The following is a 17,924-nucleotide window of genomic DNA, read 5'->3' as shown; positions in this document are numbered from 1 at the left end:
AACCAACAGTGAAACTCTATCACAATACAGAACAAGCCCAGTAAAGTGTGCCTTAATCAATCAGTGAGAAAGTAATCTGTGCTTCACAGTATAATTACAACTAAGTTGGAAATAAGACTGTATGTTACCACTCATCATTTTCACAACGCCTGTTTGACTTTCATGCATGCATGCAAATGCTACTCACTCCAAACCTACTAAAACTTGTATTAAAACAACCCACCACAAGTGCTACAAAGTTGTTTTCAAACAAAACATCATGCCACAGGATTTTGTTATAACAGCACATTCACTGTTATTATACACCACTCTGTTGACTTAAGGTATTACTTCCAAAGGTATGTAGAAAATCTTCATCTTGAACATTCAGAACAACCAAACATTCCAACAATCAAATGTATTTTTTTAGTAGTTAGTGTTGTGTCTGCTGTTGTCTGATTTCTACTCTTATATAGTTTTGGTTTTCCAAAATTATTTGCACTGGCATTCTGCTGCTGTTTTGTTATTTTGTCTCTCTATGGCAACCTCTCTTGCTTAGTAGCATAACTGCTACAATTCAACCATGAACAACAAGAAATGAAGCATACCTCAAGAGGACATTATAAAATAAAAACCATGCAACACATATCACTACACCTAGATCAAACTGACTAGAGCATCAGCCAGATATTAGCCTCTCTCACACACTAAGTATCTAACACACCTTTGATTCACATTGTCATGGCGTGCAGTGATAACATCTACTGGTTCTACTGACAAAGTTTTATTTGATTCTTCTGAGGGCATGAAACCATGACCCCCCACAGTGACTTCAACAGTCTCTGCTTCTTTGCCAACAATATCCCCCTTCTCATACATTGATATCTGGGTTTCTTGAGTGTCCTTTTGACCCAAGGGGCTGAAACAATGAGAAGTGACGAGAAGGAAAAACTATAAATTTGGTGTACCACAGAATAACTCAAAGCTACACAAAGTATGACACACACAACGAATGCAAATTTTGCCAAAAATTAGTCAGTCAGATGGTGTTGAGATAAAGCAGATGCATTATTGAGGAATTGCATTACACCACTGCATCACTGCGCAAACCAAGGCAACCCACCTCTTCTTAACACTCAATAATAGTGGCATGTCAGGAACGGAGTGCCACATTCTGCAATGCAAGTTTCTGAAAACAGAATCGAAAGCAGATGTTTCAAAAAACTAACCCACTGACATCACAGAGAGAACACCATCTCCATCTCTGCAACTCACTCACCCTTTTTCTAGAACAGCTATTTCTTCAGCCTCAATCGGTATCCAAACGCCTTGCTCAGCTTTATGCATCTCCAAAGGTGAACACACATCAGATTTTGTTTCCTTTGTGTCAAGATCTAATCTGGTTGGACTGGCCTCATTCCATAACATGTCAATGCCATTAACTCTGGAGGATGGCTGGTCCACTTGCATTTCAGAAATGAATGATGGTATGCCTTTGACTGTGGCTTCGATGGGGCAGGTTGATGACTCAATCGTCATTCTGCATTCTACATCCTCTGGTACATCTTGGCTAGGGAACAGACGTTCCATAGATCTCTTGCTGACAGAAACCTTAGAAAAGGAATGCTCCTCTAGTGACAGCTGTTGACTCATAATTTTTTCTCTTTCCTTGGCAATTATTTTTGTTCTCGACTTCACCAATAGCAGCATTTTAAATGGCCACCCCTGTCCTGAATGGTGCACATGTGTTGATGGCACCCCAAGGACAGAACCTTTCTTTGGACAAGATGGCACAATATTTACCATATTTGGAAGCCGGTTTAAGTCAGGTGGTGGGACTGCTACATGGCCAGAAGGTTCAAGAGAAAGTACTGCCTTCATCATATATTTGTGAGGACGACCATACTTTTTGTAAATTGGACAGCAGCCTTGTGTCTTAACTTTTACCATTGGCTGGGCCTCTACTTCAGAATCAGACAGAATTGACACTCTTGAAGGGAAACCAATTATATTTGACTGTCTTGGGCAACATGGCAGCAACTGTATCATGTCTGGATTTTTTTTCTCAGTGACATCAGCAACTTGGGGTCGTGGGGCGGATGGAAATCCAGGGTTCAGGGCTTGTCTTGGACATGATGGAAGCATACTCAGCATAATTTCTTTGTCCCTACATGACATTTCCTTAACTGTTAAATCTTGGTGAACAGCTCCATACCGTCTATTGAATGAGTTTTCCCAAACTGTAGCCCTATGCAAATACCAGCCCTCATATTCTTTTGTACTATTTTTTGCAGGTAGACCTGGAATTTTACTGTATTTTGGTAAAGTGCCAAAGGATTTTAACATGCTGGGAGCCTCTCTCAACAAAGCTTTCACTGGTCTTTCTCCTACTTTAGAGGGAATTCCAGGAATAAATGAGTGTTTGGGACAGGGTGGCAACATTGATACCATAATTCTAACCACTGCCTTATCTCTGAAATTCATCTCATGGGCACGTATTACTGACAGTCTTACTGGGTTTGGTAATGGCCTTTTCCATACTGGCCTTTCATCTGCACTCCATTCTGCTTCATAAAACTCACTGTAGAATCTAGAGGGTATTCCACAAACTCTGGAATGTCTTGGACAAGTAGGCAACAGACTGATCATACTTCGTATATCTGCCAACTTCTGACACGGTACTGATGGAAAGCCTGGTAAACAGGCTGTCCGTGGGCAGGAGGGCAGTATGGATACCATATTTATGATCATATCACAATCAAGATATAACACATTAACATCCTGTAAATGTAATGTACCTGCAGACTTCTCCCGAGGAAGTAGTAGTGACTTTCTTTCCATTAGCCAGTCTGATTGTTTGGTGGTGTCTTTAAGTGGCATTCCAGGAACTTTAGATCCCCTTGTACAACTAGGCAATAAATTGACCATAGTTGGTCCATCAGCTAATGCCAGTGTCAGAGCAGAGGGAAACCCAGGTACAGTAGCATTCTCAGGGCAAGATGGTAATATTGCACTCATACTTTGAGCAGTGTTCTTGTCAAAGTACAAAACTGCATTTAGAATCTGCACTTCCCTTTTGATAAATGGACTCTCCCACTGTAAATCTGTATAAACAGACCATGCATTGCAGCTAGACAATTGTCCAGTCTTTGAAGGCAAACCAGGGACTCCACTATGTCTTGGGCATGAGGGCATTACATTAACCATACTGGGTTCCAGCCGTGGAGCAGATGGTAAGCCAAACACTTTGGCTTTTTGCGGGCAACTTCTCAACATATCTACCATACCTTTACAGATTTCTGTGTCTTTTGGTGTCCACTGAATAATGTAAGCTTGTGTTGTCTTCTTTGATCTCTTGTTAATTAATCGCCTCAAGGCATGCCAATCTCTGTTCTTTGAATTGTTTTGAACACGAGATGGCATACCAGGAGTGTGGGTCTGTTTCGGGCATAAAGGTACAAGACTCACAATACTTGGTAACAGCTTCTGGGGTGCTGTGGGCATACCCACAAGGCAAGTTCTCACAGGACATGAGGGTAACATCGCTACTGAACTTAACAGTACTGTTTTGTCTAGATCCTGAGCATCAACCGAGGAAATATCTTGAACCAAGACTTTACCTATACTCAAGGGCTTCACTATCAAAATATGCTTGGTTACATCCAAATCTTCCCTTCGAGCACTAACTGGATCCTTACAGGGTAAACCAATGACTCTGGTTTTTCTTGGGCAAGTAGGCAGAAAATCTGCCATGCTAGGATCTTGGCTGGGTGCACATGGCACACCAGGCAAATTGGGTTCTTTTTGTGACAAAGCCGGAAAACTAGGAATTGTTGCCTTCCAGGGACAAGATGGTGACATATTTACCATATGTTTTATATGTTCTTTATCCTCATGCAACATTTCCTTAACCAGAACAGGATTACTTCTCAGTGGCCTATCTAAAATAAATTCCCTCAAAATATGCCAGCTGTCATTATATGCCATAACTCTTTGTGGCATACCTGCAATCACTGTCTCCTTGGGGCATGTAGGAAGAAGACTGGCCATACTTGGAGTGTTTGAAGCTTTATCTAATGGCACAGAAGGAAAACCTGGAACACTGGCCTTTCTAGAACATGTTGGCAGCATGGCCACCATGATTTTAATCATATTAGTATCACTGACAACTTGTTCCTGAACACAAGACATATGTGAAACAGTTGCCTCTTTTATCTGCAATGGTTTCTTCCACAGACAACTTCTGTCCCAAACACTCTTTCCATATCCTGTCATTGATTCAGCAGATGCTAACCCTGGAATCTTGCAAATTCTGGGACATGTTGGTAAAAGGCGAGCCATATTTGGCTCACGTTTCAAAGCAGATGGGAATCCAGGAATACTGGCAGACCTGGAGCAGGACGGAGTTAAGTGAACCATTTTTGCAATTCCTGCATTACCCTCATAAAAAGAACTAACATAATTTGAATACAGAAGTAAAGTAAATCTGTTGCTGGGTAACTTCTGAAATGATAGCCTTTTATCATCAGGCCAAGCTATAACTTGTGACTGATGTAAACACGGCATTCCAGGAATCTTGGAATTTTGTGGGCAACTTGATAGTAACTGAATAGTACTCTGCACTTTCACTGTTCCTTCAATCTGAGCTTCAGGCTGTAAAGTGGATTGTAAATGAGAAACGGAACTCCCTCTTGGACACAATGGACCAAGTTCTGCCTTTGATATGTACACACACTTTTCTTCAATATTGGCTACAGAGCTTTCTAATGCAAGTTCCTGTGTAGCTTTCATGTCTCTTTCACACGATGCTCTTTTATCCATAGACCAAGCCACATTTTCAGTTGTCTCTCTCTCTTTACAACGTTCTGGGTCCAAACCATGCACAACAAAACCTTCCGTGGAAGATGATGCAAAATTCACTTTAGATTTTTCTCTTTGTTTTGATAAATTGTCAGTTGTGGCCTGCTGTGCTGGTAGACCAAAATGAGAGTTCAGACTTGAAGAGACTTGGTTTGAGGCCATCATGTCGCATATTACTTTCTTATCCATATTGGGTGCTGCAGCAGCAGGGCTGATTTTTTGAGTGTCTCTTTGTGGCCTCTCACACTGTGAGGGTTTCTCAATGGACTGTTCTCCAGATTGAGCTTCTGCTGTTTTGGCCGTCACAATCGGAAGACAAGTAGAATTGATGCCTCTGGGACAAGATGCCACTGAGGCAGCCGTGCTCTCATTTCTGAAGGAGTAAAGTATACCAAAGACTGAGGTCAGAACAAAAAGACTGAAGTTTAGAAACCTGTAAAACTGTCTAAGGGAAATCGACTTATTTTTAATCATTGTGATTTACTTTTGCATTGCAAGTGTTAACACTGATAAGAACTATAGAATAGGGATTTAACTGACAGAATACTCTACCACACTTACCCCACATCCATAGTTACAGCTTCTTTTTTAGCTTTCTTTTTTCTTTTTCCAGAGGTTGTAGCAATTTGAGGCAAGTGCAACAAAGGTCCCTGGGGTGATCTGGAAATAGGTTGGGGTTTGGTAGGAGAAAGGGGTTTGTCTCGAACAGGCTCTGTTTGGGCTGTTGGGCTCCCTAACTGAATGGACATCTTGGACGAGTGACTTCTTGGTTTAAGCTCCTGGACTGAGTCAGATGTGTGATCTTGAAAATCTGGGTTTTGCTTATGTGAAGAAGTAAAGGGAGGAAGTGTTGGTTGGACGTGAGGGAATGTCCTTGTTGGCCTTGATTCTGTCTGATCCATCTGTGTTTTTGGCATCTCAAAATATTGTGGCCCTGGGGCTACGGGTGCTCTGGGGCTAAGGGGCAGAAGTGAGGCCATGCTCTCAGGTCTGAGGGACAAACAAATGAAGATCAGGGTTATGATGTAAGGAAAGTCTCCACTGCAGTAATGCAGTCCATATCCAGGCCATATTCACAAAATTCCACTGAACAGCACACAAGCAAAAGAGCTACAAAATATATATCCCAAAAACTTACAACAAGAGATTTAAACCAGATGGAGTCACCAACCAAACAAGCATTTTGTGATAAATCACGGAAATAATGACCAGGTTTTGCCAAGCAGGAGCAGCCTTTGATAATAATAAACTGCAACAACACTGCCTAATCAGGCACTTGCTACATCAACATGACTTTCACTAAGTTCCTTAAGTTTAAATTTCAACTTAAAAGAATCCTTCATATCCCATATCCTAGGCAATTTGACACACAGCTGAACAAGCAGCGTGATATTAATATTTTTCAAGTGCCAAAACATAGCCACAAGGTTATAATCAGAAGAAGCTGCTCAACAGCAGGCACCAGAGTTTTGCTTCACCAGGTTTTATAGTGAAAATAAAGGGTTTTTAAAGAATTTTTAATATCTTCTCATAATACATGAGGACACAAACATATCTAAATAAATGTGCATTTTATTTATTGATTTATTTATTACATTTTTGGCAATTCTTAGTAGGAAATCCTGTTAATTTTAGCCTTTGAGAGCAACAGAGTTCTCAATTTAATCTAGAACTCTAGAACATTCCCAGAAGCCCTTTCAAACCAAACAAATGGAGAGTTTGTTTGTGGGACGTATTTAAAACTAAAGCTGCCAAACCAAGCCTAACCAATTAATGGCAAATGCATACCAAAACATGCTACACTTCTTTAGCTACTTAAATGCTTTTGTGACCCCTGTGAGGACAGGGTTTCAACCAGCAACAGGCAATTTTTTTGTTGTTGTTGTTAAAATTTGAGGTGATGAAGTAGACGTTAATCAAGCTCATGCCTTCTGATTGTCCCCAAATCTTATACAAAACACATCCAGCAGAAACATAGCCAAGATGAACATTACTTTGGAGTCCTCTTTTTTTGCTAAATGTCAAATGTAAGTCTATTATTTCCAGACCACTTACTTTTGACAATAATATTTGTCTCTTTACCAGACGCTCATTTACTTTGCCTCAGCCATTGTGCACTGGCCAGGTAATATGAGCATCAGGACTGCCAGGTGTATAAATCCTTCCCTGTACAAAGTATTCTGTGTTGAACTTCACTGCAGTCACTGGAATCAATCAGGATAAATCATCTCTAAACTCATCTAGGCCCGACCTTATTCAGCCTCAGATTCTGAGTTGTTCTTTAGCAAACAAACTGACAGTGAAAGAGCTCAGTCCTCTAACAGACTGTCCACTCCTACACAGAACCTTACAAGCCACAATTTTAATACAGTTCATAACTTTTGTCAATGAGGATCTAACAACACAACATAAATCCATGTTTGTTTAAGCAGAAAAATCTGTATAAAAAAACCTGACTGTATCCCCCAACAAATTTTATAATCAGCCAGTGCAGATTCTTTGAATAAAACAAGACCAGACAGATCCATGTCATTCCGTTGGCAAATATAAGTCGCGAACAGACCAAAATATCATATACACTGTGTAATTAATTTACTGCCCTATATGATCACACAGTAAAAGTTCTTGGTGGTAAAATTAGTGCCATGCAATTAATTTGATAATAATTATATTATCAAAGGAAGAAAATCTACCCTGAAGTGCCCTAACACTGTTCAATAATCAACCTATCTATTCTATATTTTGTTCCATAATTTTCAAAAAACATGCAGAGATTTAAGTTAATATATATTACCAAACTTTGTGCAAATCTACTTCAAGGTATGTTGATCAGAAATATATTGTACAATATTAGATTTATATCTCGATGGATGTTATCAGAAATGTTGTGCATTGCTGAAAGGAAACATACCAGCGGAAACTGGAAGGCTTGAACGGGTAAGAAGTCAGGCACGGAAAAGGCAGGGAGAATCCAGCAAATTTTCAAAATAAAAGACCCGTGCAGACTCACGATCATAAAGACAGAAGGAAAATAAACTATGTAACTACGTAGTCTGCTTATCCATGGTAAAAGCAAATAGAGCAAGGAAAGAGGATTTAATCAACAAAATCAGAGTAAGTAAACATAATCAGACGGGCAAAACACTCTGCTGAAAGTGCTCAAAAGACAGTCAGCTCAGCTGGACTGTTAAGCTGTATAAGAATTTAGATGCCATATTTATTTCTTGTCTGGAGGTTTCAGTTCATATCAAGAAACTCTGTAATGTAGTCATGTGTTTCCCAAAGACTAATTAGTTATTGCTAGAGATGTAGCAATACCAAACATTCAAGTTATGATAATACCGCGACTAAACGTCCACAATATATTTATCACAATATTAAAAAACAGAGACAACATATGTAAACTGACAACAAAGTGAAAAAGTGTCCTTTATTAAATAATAAATATTATGTGTACAGCATGTTTTGTCCATATACAACTAATTTTTCTTTTTAAGTTTACATGTTTAATAAAATAAAACAGAAATAGCAGCTATGGCCTAATCATGTGCAAAAACATTACAAATAAAATAAAATAAAATAAAATAATTAACCATGTAATATCATGGTAGATATTGCCGCAGTCAGTATTGAGACAATTTTTAAACTACAAAATTTTTACAACACTAGTTATTACCTATTAGGTATTACATGTTGAAAGGCACTGAGTACATTTCTGAATTGTTCGGTTTGTAAAATAACTTCAAATGTCAGGTGGGCTACCCAGTGTCTACTGAATCTTCTCAGATCTTGCCTTAAAATAAAGAGAAACTCAATATATGCTGTTCCCTTTATCTTTAAAATAACTCTGCAAGTCTTTCTAACATATTCTCCAATTCAGCTGTAATTTATTTAACTGATTTTGTCTTTTGCTGCTCTTGTTTCTACTTTTGGTAATTCTGTTGTGTTTGTCCATAATCTCACCTTTTAGACCAAGGACCTCACAAATAAATATTCTTGCTTAAACCTTTATTTGCAACTTATTGAGTTTATATGACACTAAAATTAATGGCGTCTACATTAATGGTGTTGGGGCATCTGAGGGTGGGTTCTTCCTTTACAGCCATGCCAAATATTAAAACACACCAAACCTGATAAAAGGCAGCCTTTTATATTTACTCACCCTGGTGATGCCTTGAAGACCTCGATTTCAAAATGGGCACTCTTCTGTTCTGTAGGCCTGTACAGCTCTGGCCTCCGGCTGGCTGGCGCTCTGGGATCAGGGGCTGAACAACATACAGAAATATAAAGTTAGCCATGTAGTCAGTTGGTGTCACTTATTCTACTGCGCTGTAATTTTGTATTCACGCTCACTTGTAGGTGTTATGCACTGATTATCCTCTTCACTCAGCGTGCTCAGCTGTCTTTTGAATTCTAAAATGAAAGAAAAGCATAGAAGAGATTATACAACTTGAGGGTTGGTGTTCAGATGCCACCACACCAGCACAGCACCTACACCAGTATGGAATCAAGTGTTAACCTGCTTTAATGAAAGCAACCAGCAGGGGGAGACCTGTGCGTGTATATTGGTGAGGAGAAGTCACTCAGTTTTCACACTAATTCTAATGAAGCAGGAACAGTGTGGATCATTGTTCCTTTTCATTTTGTACCTGCATCTTGGTCACTGGGGGATACTAAGGCAGTTTGGGATATATGAGGCTGAGAAGGACGAGGAGGAAGAGGAGGCCCACAGAGCACAGGAGCAGAAGCAGGACTTAAAGGAGAAGGTGTGGGGGTCTCTACCGTAGGGGTGACCTGGGGTCTCCAGGAAGGAGCAAATCCAGACCCTCCCTGAGGTTTCTGCTCCAAAGACTGATCAGTGGGCAGAGAGGAGGAAGCTGACAGAGAGGAAACATAACAGGGCAGAGGAATGATGGGAAGAAGGAGATGAAATAGGGAAGAGTAGAGGAAAGGGAAGGTGGAATATCAATGACCCAAAATTAAATATGCTTTCCAAAAGTTCAGCAGGCATTTTATGTGTTAAGGCTTTTGCACACCAAGTCTGTATTTTTGTATGCATTTTTTAAATCTGATAGTGGAGTCCAGCATTTTGGTCTCCACAAAGCAGTTGGACCTCACAAATATACCGGACTCTTGGTGTTTGGACCCAACAAACATAATAGGCCAAGTCCAAACACACACACGCATACACACTTCTTGAGTTTAACAGGTTAGGTTGCAAAAATACGCAAAAAAAGGAACCTGATCCACAAACTTTAATGATGGACGATAGTTTCGGAGTTCATGTGTAAACGTGATTAACATGACGTGAGGTTGTATTTATTTTCAATTCATTCAAAAAATGTATTAAAAAAATACGGACTTGTGTCAAAACGTGCTTGTTATGTTAGTAATTTAGCTCAGTGGGTAACTACCAAAGCTGTGAAATGTAAAGGAAGTAGCACAGTATGTGGAAACAGACCAATACAAGATGCACATGAATAGACAGACGTTAAAAAACACCACATAAGAAACATGGGATGGTAAGGGATGGGCACAGATCAGGTTCTTAAGGAGGAGGCAGGGTTGATAAAATACATTGTTCCTCTTAAGCCCTTTTCAAAGAGGAACCTTATTACATACTTAATAATTTAGTATAATTCGGATCCTTTTGTTCAAAGTTTACAACGTTGCGTCCCCCTTTTGTTGGTCGTCCGGGAGCCCTTTAGGACGGGGTCCCAATCGGATTCCCTCAAAATAATTCACATCATATCAAAATTAACACTTATTAACAGATAACCTATATAAATAAAATTTGCCTTGACTTGAAACTTTACTCAAACAGTGCAAATCGTTGGGGACTATTTTCAGTGGTAGATTAATCCACCTTCAGTGCTCTAGTGAGTATAAGGGGCACCAGGATGATGTGCGTGCGACAGAGTCAAGTGTTTATGGTAATGAAGGATCATCTCAGCCAGTGAAACAGTGTGGTAACCCGACACGCAATATGGTTTGTTACGAGAACCATCATCCTGTTTGTAAAGGGCGCAGGCTAAATGGTCTAACACAGGCTTACTTCAACCAATCAGATGAAATTGATTGAGGCTGATCAGAAGAAGAGCAGAAACATCTTTTCCATTTACAAAAGCCTTCAGTGCTGTTCTCTACTCATCTTTCAATGACAAAATACTCTCCAGTTCTGGTTAAGTGATGCTATCACATTATCTACAATAATCTCATTAGGAGCCACCATTGTTTGTTGAGTTGTGTCCATGAACACTGTCGTCACACCTAAAACCATGCCTGTAGCTGCCAGTAATCCCTCCTAGGATGCTGATTGGCTGTACCACTTTTGGTGCAGACACAAATGGATAACTTGAAGCCTGGAAAAATGGATTCTCATGTGATCTTGTGATCTTGTGAATCCAGCTCACAAGGTAAGAGCAGAGGAACAACATATATCAGGCTTTGATGTTTTTAACCACACTAGACGATGTTAGACTATATTTAAATGGTGAATCAGTGATGATGAATCAAAGCTACATATTAGTAACTTGAATGTTAGGCAGGAGAAGAGGCACTAGGTTAGAAAATGAATAAAAGGACACAAAGGTGCAGCAGGGAGGCAGAGTCTAAATAACAAGGGAGGATGGCAGGATTGAGTTAGGTTAAAGGCGGAGCAGCATTACATGGTATCTCTATTCTCTGCTTTTTCTGCAGCACTGCAGGCTGTCCAGGATCATTGGCAGAGGGATGCAGAAACTTAGGAGAGAGGGCGGGCTGTGCTAGAGGGGCCTGATATTTGGGAGGCCTCCATTCATTCTGCCAGGAAGCTGGGGAAAAGAGGAGAAGGAGAAAAACATGGAAGGATAGAGGGAGAAACAAAAGTAAAGGCATAGCACTAGGTGTATGAATTGAAAGGTGGGAACTAGCCTTCCTTCTGTCCCTGTACCTGTCTCAGGGGCAGATGGCAGACTGGTGGGCCTGGTGAGGGCAGAGCCTGGCTCCCCCACAGAGGAGAAGCGAGCTTTGGGCTGTCTGGAAGCAGGAGGTGGTGGAGGTATGATAGGGAAGGAGCTGACAGGAGCTGAAGATGTGGAGGAGAAGGAGGAGACAGAAGAAAAGGAAGGACCACTCTCTGCTCTCCAGGCACTGGGACAGGCTGAGAGTGGAAAATGGAAAGAACAAAAGAAAAGAAAAAGAGGGTAGTGATAAAAAATTGTGGAACAAAAGCAAACTAGGACTAATGTTGCATCAAAATTGTGATGAGAGATTGCAGTTTTCAAGTATTATTCTATCTTTGCCAACTATGGCAGTTTCAAGTTAGTAAATAGCTTTACAGGTATTGACGACCACAGTGAACAATAGTCAGAATCTTCAAATGAAACTTTGACTCATATTGTTTTAAGCTTATTGCATTAAAAAGCTCTGTATTAAGACCTCCAGGATTTGGGACTGTGAAGCAGTTCCTCCTATCAGTCTGTGAAGCTAACGAAGCTAACTCAAACAGCCCCAGCACAGAGCTGTGAACAGTATTATTAGGGGTTGTCACTGTGACTGTTGCACCACTAATGCAATGTAATGAACAATAAGTACAATATAGTATTTTGTCATTTATTTTGGTGTATTGTTTGGCATCATTTAAAGGTCCAGTGTGTAAGATTTTGGGGGACTAATTGGCAGAATAGGGCAGAAATTTAATATTATATTCATAAGTAATTTTTTGTCCGTGTGTAGTCACCTGAAAATAAGAATTGTTCTATTGTTGTTACCTCAGAATGAGTTCTGAATGTCTTCAGGCAGTGGGTCCTCTTCCACTAAGACCCCAGGAAGAGTGCCAGGCTTTGACATAGTGGCCAAACCACCACTTGTTTAAAATAAGGATTTGGTCCATTCTGTCTAATAACATTTGAAAAGTCTAAATAAGCTGTATGATTAAATCATCTTATTTCAATTCAAGTCAGCGGAGAGCTAAACCGGAAGTTCAGCCAGCGGAGGTCTTTAGTGCACTTGTTCTATGGCCTGCACAACACAGAACCATATGTTCTCCATACATCCATGTATTCCACTGAGGCCACATAGTTGCACTGCCATGTTTCTACAGTAGCCCAGACTGAACAAACCAAACACTGGCTCTAGATATGGCCATTCGCATTTTTCACAAGTTTCATGGCCACCATAGGTTCTCCTACACGCTTAGAAGGGCAGGGGTCAACATTAAGGTTGCCCAGACAGGGCAAGTGGGTCAGAAATCTACTTGTCAAGTCTATTTTTAAGCCTTCAATAAGCCATGCTGGTGTGATACCGCTGAATGCTGTTCTCCAGTTGAAGAGCAATTGCACTGGAGTAGCTGTGCAGTTTTTGATGACATGATGATGGTGGTGATTAGTTTTGCAATTACCAGACTCGCCTCACCGTTCATGTTTGGTACAAGCACCGGCAAGGCCTTGGAGGAGGCAAACAAGATGCTGTCTACTCTTGTTATGGCACTCCAGCAACATGTTTTCGAAAACTTGTGTACCCTTGAAACACGACCCTGTTTTACCACCCAACTCAACTCCTGTTTCCAGGATAATTGCAATGCTCGCTTGTGTACCAGCTCATAAACTCTGTCATCAGCAGCCGCCATTTTCGTTTAAGTGCCTGGTTGGTACAGCGCATGTGCGACTCTCAAAAGAGGTGAGAAGGAAATGAGATGGCTCACTCCACTACTACTACTTTCATCAATAGCTCCAGAAATAAAACTGTTTCATTCTTTTTACCACTCACCTGAGGCAAGTGCGTTGCTAGATTTATTAGCTCAAAGTACCATTTTACTTGCCAAAGCAATCCTGATTGGTGAGCCCTGGAGGGAATGGTGAGGAAATGTGCTTGCTATCTGCAACCTCACCACTAAATCCTACACACTGGCCCTTTAAGGTTTTGTCACGCATTAATGAGTTATGTTTGGTAAAATGTATTTAATTTTCATGTTAAAACAGAGTTTACCACCTGCATGCTGAGGTGAGCAGCATTTTCTGCGGTATTAACAATCTGACAACTGAAATTAACACACATTTTAGTACATAAAAGCTGAATGAATAGTATTTCTTGAAGTAGAAGCTCATGCCTGTCTTTTCCACTGCAGTACTCTTGTATTAAATTTATTGGATAGTCTTCAGGTACTTCAATGTCAATGAGAAACCAATCACAATCTTGAACTGAATCATGTAATACCTGTTTGTGACGTATCAGAGGGAGTGGGAGGATGGAGAGATGGCTCAGAGGGTGTAGAGGAGAGAGAAGAGGTGGAGAGAGCTTTAGAAGGGGTGAAGGTAGAGAAAGCCACGGCTTCCAAGCCCTCAGCTGGAGAGGAGCCACTGTGGAAGCTGTGGGGCCTTCGAGGAGCTGAGATGGGCCCAAAAGTGGAAGTAAAGTAGGAGGAAAGGGAAGACAAACCAAAAGACAGAAAAATGGTGAGTGAAAGTAGAAATACAAAGAATGTGAACAGCCAAGCAAACAGCAAGCAGAGAGAATATTTACCAGACTTTTTAACCTGCAATTGAACCTGTCTCACCCAACTTTAATGAACTTGTGACCCGCCAGTAATAACATATTGTTGTGCTTTGTAGTTGTACAGTATAATTAGCTTAGACACTTATTTTCTAAATCAAATTTGGATGGTAAATTTTTTAGCCTGAAAGGAATAGTTTATCATTTGGGGAAATTTGTATCTTTCCAAGGCTGAGATGAGAGGATGGGTACCATTCTCATATCCATGCGTTAAAGAGCTACAATCAGAATGTGGTTAGCCTAGCTTAGCATAAAGACTGGAAGCAGGGGAAAACAGCTAGTCTACACCATCCAAAATGAAAAACAGAAAAGTAAACATGATAGTTTGTGACTTTAAAAGGACCAGTAACCAGACGAGATCGGGTTGTGGTTTTGGTCTCCGTACAGGTATGATGGTACAAAACCTAGCAACCACACTGTGGAGACAAGACGTCAGGAAGCTTCCCCCCACACTCAACTTGTTTGCCGCAAGTAGTTCCAGCAAGTAACTCCCTCTCAAACCACAAATTATTGTTTTTCCATCTCTGTTTGTGTACAGATGGGCTTTAGAGGGCTTGGTGAGTGTATTTATGAACTCTGGCCAGAGCCAGACCCAGGGGTGTAAATACAGACAGTGCAGGCAGTGCTTCCCGTGGAGAGAGCGGCCCTCTAATAATGAGTTGGGTGGAGAACGGGCCCTTGTGAGAGATTCAGACTGCCATCTCAGATATACACTTGTGTTTGAAGAAGAAGTGACATTAAATTAAATTAAATTAAAAATGGAACCATTTGCTTCATATGCCCCTGTAAGAGCAAACATGCCTCTGTCAGGATTTTCTTTTTTTTTTTTGGCTAAAATATTTAGTAGCAATCTAAAACATAATTATAGGCTACATAAACCATAAAAACTATTGAATTCAATTAATGATTTATTTTCTTTGGCATTTTTGTCATAATGAGATATGCAGTAATGATAGCTGGGTAATATGTACATTGATGTTGTCCAATGTCAAGTCTCTCTATTTGATTTGTCTTGTTATGTCTTTTATGTCATTTTTACCTTGTTACTTCTTGTTACATCATTTTTGTCTGATTACATTATTTTAGTCCATTTGCGTCTTTTATATAATTCTCTGTCTTTTCGTTTGGTTATGTCTTTTATGTTCTTTCTATCGTGTTATGTTTTTTTTTTACATTATTTTCATCTTGGTATGTTTTTTATAACATTTTTACTATGTTGTATCTCATTACGTTGTTTTCATCTGGTTACATCATTTTCATTTTGTTCTTTTATGATGTTTTTGTCTTGTTTCATTTAGTTACACTGTTTTTTCTTGTTACATCTTGTTAAGCCTTTTATGTTGATTTCATCTTGTTTCGTTACATCGTTTTCATCTTGTTACGTCTTTTACATCATTTTCATCTTGATACGTCTTATTGTGTCGTATTTATCTTGTTAATCTTACAATGACTTTGACCATCAGAGCGCTATCATGGTTCTGACAGCTTTCTCTTTGACCTCTCTACTTTGTGCTTGTGTGTGTGTGTGTGTGTGTGTGTGTGTGTGTGTGTGTGTGTGTGTGTGTGTGTGTGTGTGTGTGTGTGTGTGAGTTTCATAAGTACCTTACACCATTGGCGTGGGCAGCTGTTTCCCCCTGCTTCCTGCTTATGCTAATCTAGCCTAACCACATCCTCACCCCTGCTGTGTACTTAACACCATAAACTAGCGTATTTCCCAAACTAATATCTAAATGATGTAACTTCAGTGTACAGGTTATTTGCTAAAGTATTAGCCACCAGCACTTTTTATTTTAAAAGGCTGAAAACAGTATTCCAGCGATATGACTCAAGTTGGACATAACATCTGAATAAAACATAACGTAATTTAAACACTGCAGATAAACATGTTCTTTAAACCAATTTTTACATATTTAAAGAGGCTGTACTGTACAATCGAAAGGTCTAACAGTTTTCTTTTTTCTTTTTTTTTTTAGTTTTGTTTGTGACAAAATGGCGAAAATATCAGCAAAACCAACAGGTTATCAGCACCTGGTGCTTGGTACTGTATTTCCATAACAAATCACTTATCAACCTTCAAATCAACAGTCTAAAATGTAGACAAGCTTTCCCTTGCAAAGCATAACTTAGGAAACAACAAACTGCAGCCAGAGGCATCTGTTCAACTTGACTCCACTGCTCTGTCAACAGCTCTGTCTGGATGTGGATGGAGAAAAGCCAGCAGAATTTCTGCACACGCATTCACTGTGACAACAGACTGTTGCTGTTCAAATGGAAGTTAATTCATTTAAGAAATTTGGCAGGACATTTTTAAATGGATACGGATGGATAAAATTATTATAGGCCTTGGTAAGGTTCAAGGATTCAGAATGAGGGCATTCAGTTCAGTCCTTGGCAGAGACATGATTTTCATTCCCATGTTGTAGCCGGACACAGCAGGAGGTACCTCAGATCAATTAAAAATGTATACCATATTACATAACTCCACATCACATGTTTTAAAGTCATGGGCTTGCTCTATTTATTTAATCCCAAGGACCTAGGTGTGTCTCTTCAGCAGTTACACTGAAAAATCCAGAACTGTTACAGCCTGACTGATTTCAGGCTGGAGAGATAATCTGATAGTGAAGTACAGTCACTGAACTACAGGACCAGCCTGTTACAGAAGATCAGTTACAGCTCGTATCTTTAGGTGTAATAAACTTTGTGTCGACTGTAGTTTGACTGAAATTTAAACTGGGTCTTTCACCAAAGGGAAGTGAGATTTTTACCTTGTGTGGCCATTCACATGTGAAAGCAAATTAATTTTTTTGTATCAGTTCTGTATTTGCACAATGCAGTGTGACATATATCTCTTTTATGAACTGTACGCCTGTTTACTTCCTGTCAACTGTGCAGAAACTTTACGCTTCCAACCTTAGAGATCACCCTACTGTGCTTCTTCATCCACAAGTTAGCTGCTTCACTTTTCCCAGCTAGCTTTGTACAATTTAGTAGTTTCTACCATTCATTTTTGTATGTACTGTTTTTGATCTTAGATAACCACTAGCAATGTTAGCTCAGTGTAGCATCAATCTCCATGGCTCTTTATGACACTCATTGCTTGGAGGAGCTGCCACAGAAGCTCTCAGGGAGAGTCGGCGTTGTTAGTCAGACTATAGAATTGACTGAATCTCTGTCAGGCTCAGGCTAACAGCGCTGCTTTCTTGTTTCTTTTAGCAAGACACTTAATTCTGTGTAATTGAAAATGTAGCTCCCTCCATGCATAGCCGCTGGGTTGAGGATGTAATGGGTCATTTGAAGATAGAAAAGCTCAGATAAACCACTCAGGGCTCGGTTAATAAATTTCAGAAATTATGGTAGCCATTCCCAGATAACGTCTACATTACAAGAAATAATACTTAATGCCTGTAACTGATAACATAACTCCATAGGATCACTTTAAGATCTTGATTTCATTTATTTATTTCATTATATAAATATCTTTCTCTTTCTTTTTTTCTTTTTTTTTTTGCCTTTTAAGCTCTTGAGTTTGTTTGTTTTTTGTTTCAAGTATT

The 17,924-nt window shown here is 39.8% G+C and overlaps 1 protein-coding gene across 9 annotated transcripts in view; it reads right to left on the bottom strand.

Annotated features, from left to right (window-relative positions):
- ehbp1l1a (EH domain binding protein 1-like 1a) overlaps positions 1-17,924 on the bottom strand; it is a 55,074-nt gene that overhangs the window by 15,472 nt on the left and 21,678 nt on the right. For 4 of the 9 annotated variants that reach the window (XM_084711887.1, XM_084711888.1, XM_084711889.1 and 1 more), the window contains 10 exons: positions 14,035-14,205; positions 11,771-11,980; positions 11,508-11,651; positions 9,489-9,716; positions 9,193-9,252; positions 9,002-9,104; positions 5,401-5,829; positions 1,259-5,212; positions 1,103-1,168; positions 704-898 (listed from right to left, as the gene is read on the bottom strand). In XM_084711887.1, coding sequence (XP_084568013.1) covers positions 704-898; positions 1,103-1,168; positions 1,259-5,212; positions 5,401-5,829; positions 9,002-9,104; positions 9,193-9,252; positions 9,489-9,716; positions 11,508-11,651; positions 11,771-11,980; positions 14,035-14,205 — 5,560 coding nt within the window. The remainder of the gene's footprint in view (positions 1-703; positions 899-1,102; positions 1,169-1,258; positions 5,213-5,400; positions 5,830-9,001; positions 9,105-9,192; positions 9,253-9,488; positions 9,717-11,507; positions 11,652-11,770; positions 11,981-14,034; positions 14,206-17,924) is intronic. The other 5 variants (XM_084711891.1, XM_084711892.1, XM_084711894.1 and 2 more) reach the window with 3 other exon arrangements.

This window comes from Lutjanus erythropterus, chromosome 23, assembly GCF_056507025.1.
Source record: "Lutjanus erythropterus isolate fLutEry1 chromosome 23, fLutEry1.hap2, whole genome shotgun sequence".
Lineage (NCBI taxonomy): Eukaryota > Metazoa > Chordata > Actinopteri > Lutjaniformes > Lutjanidae > Lutjanus > Lutjanus erythropterus.
Note: the sequence above shows the minus strand (reverse complement) of the source record. Positions and strands in the feature narration are given on the sequence as shown.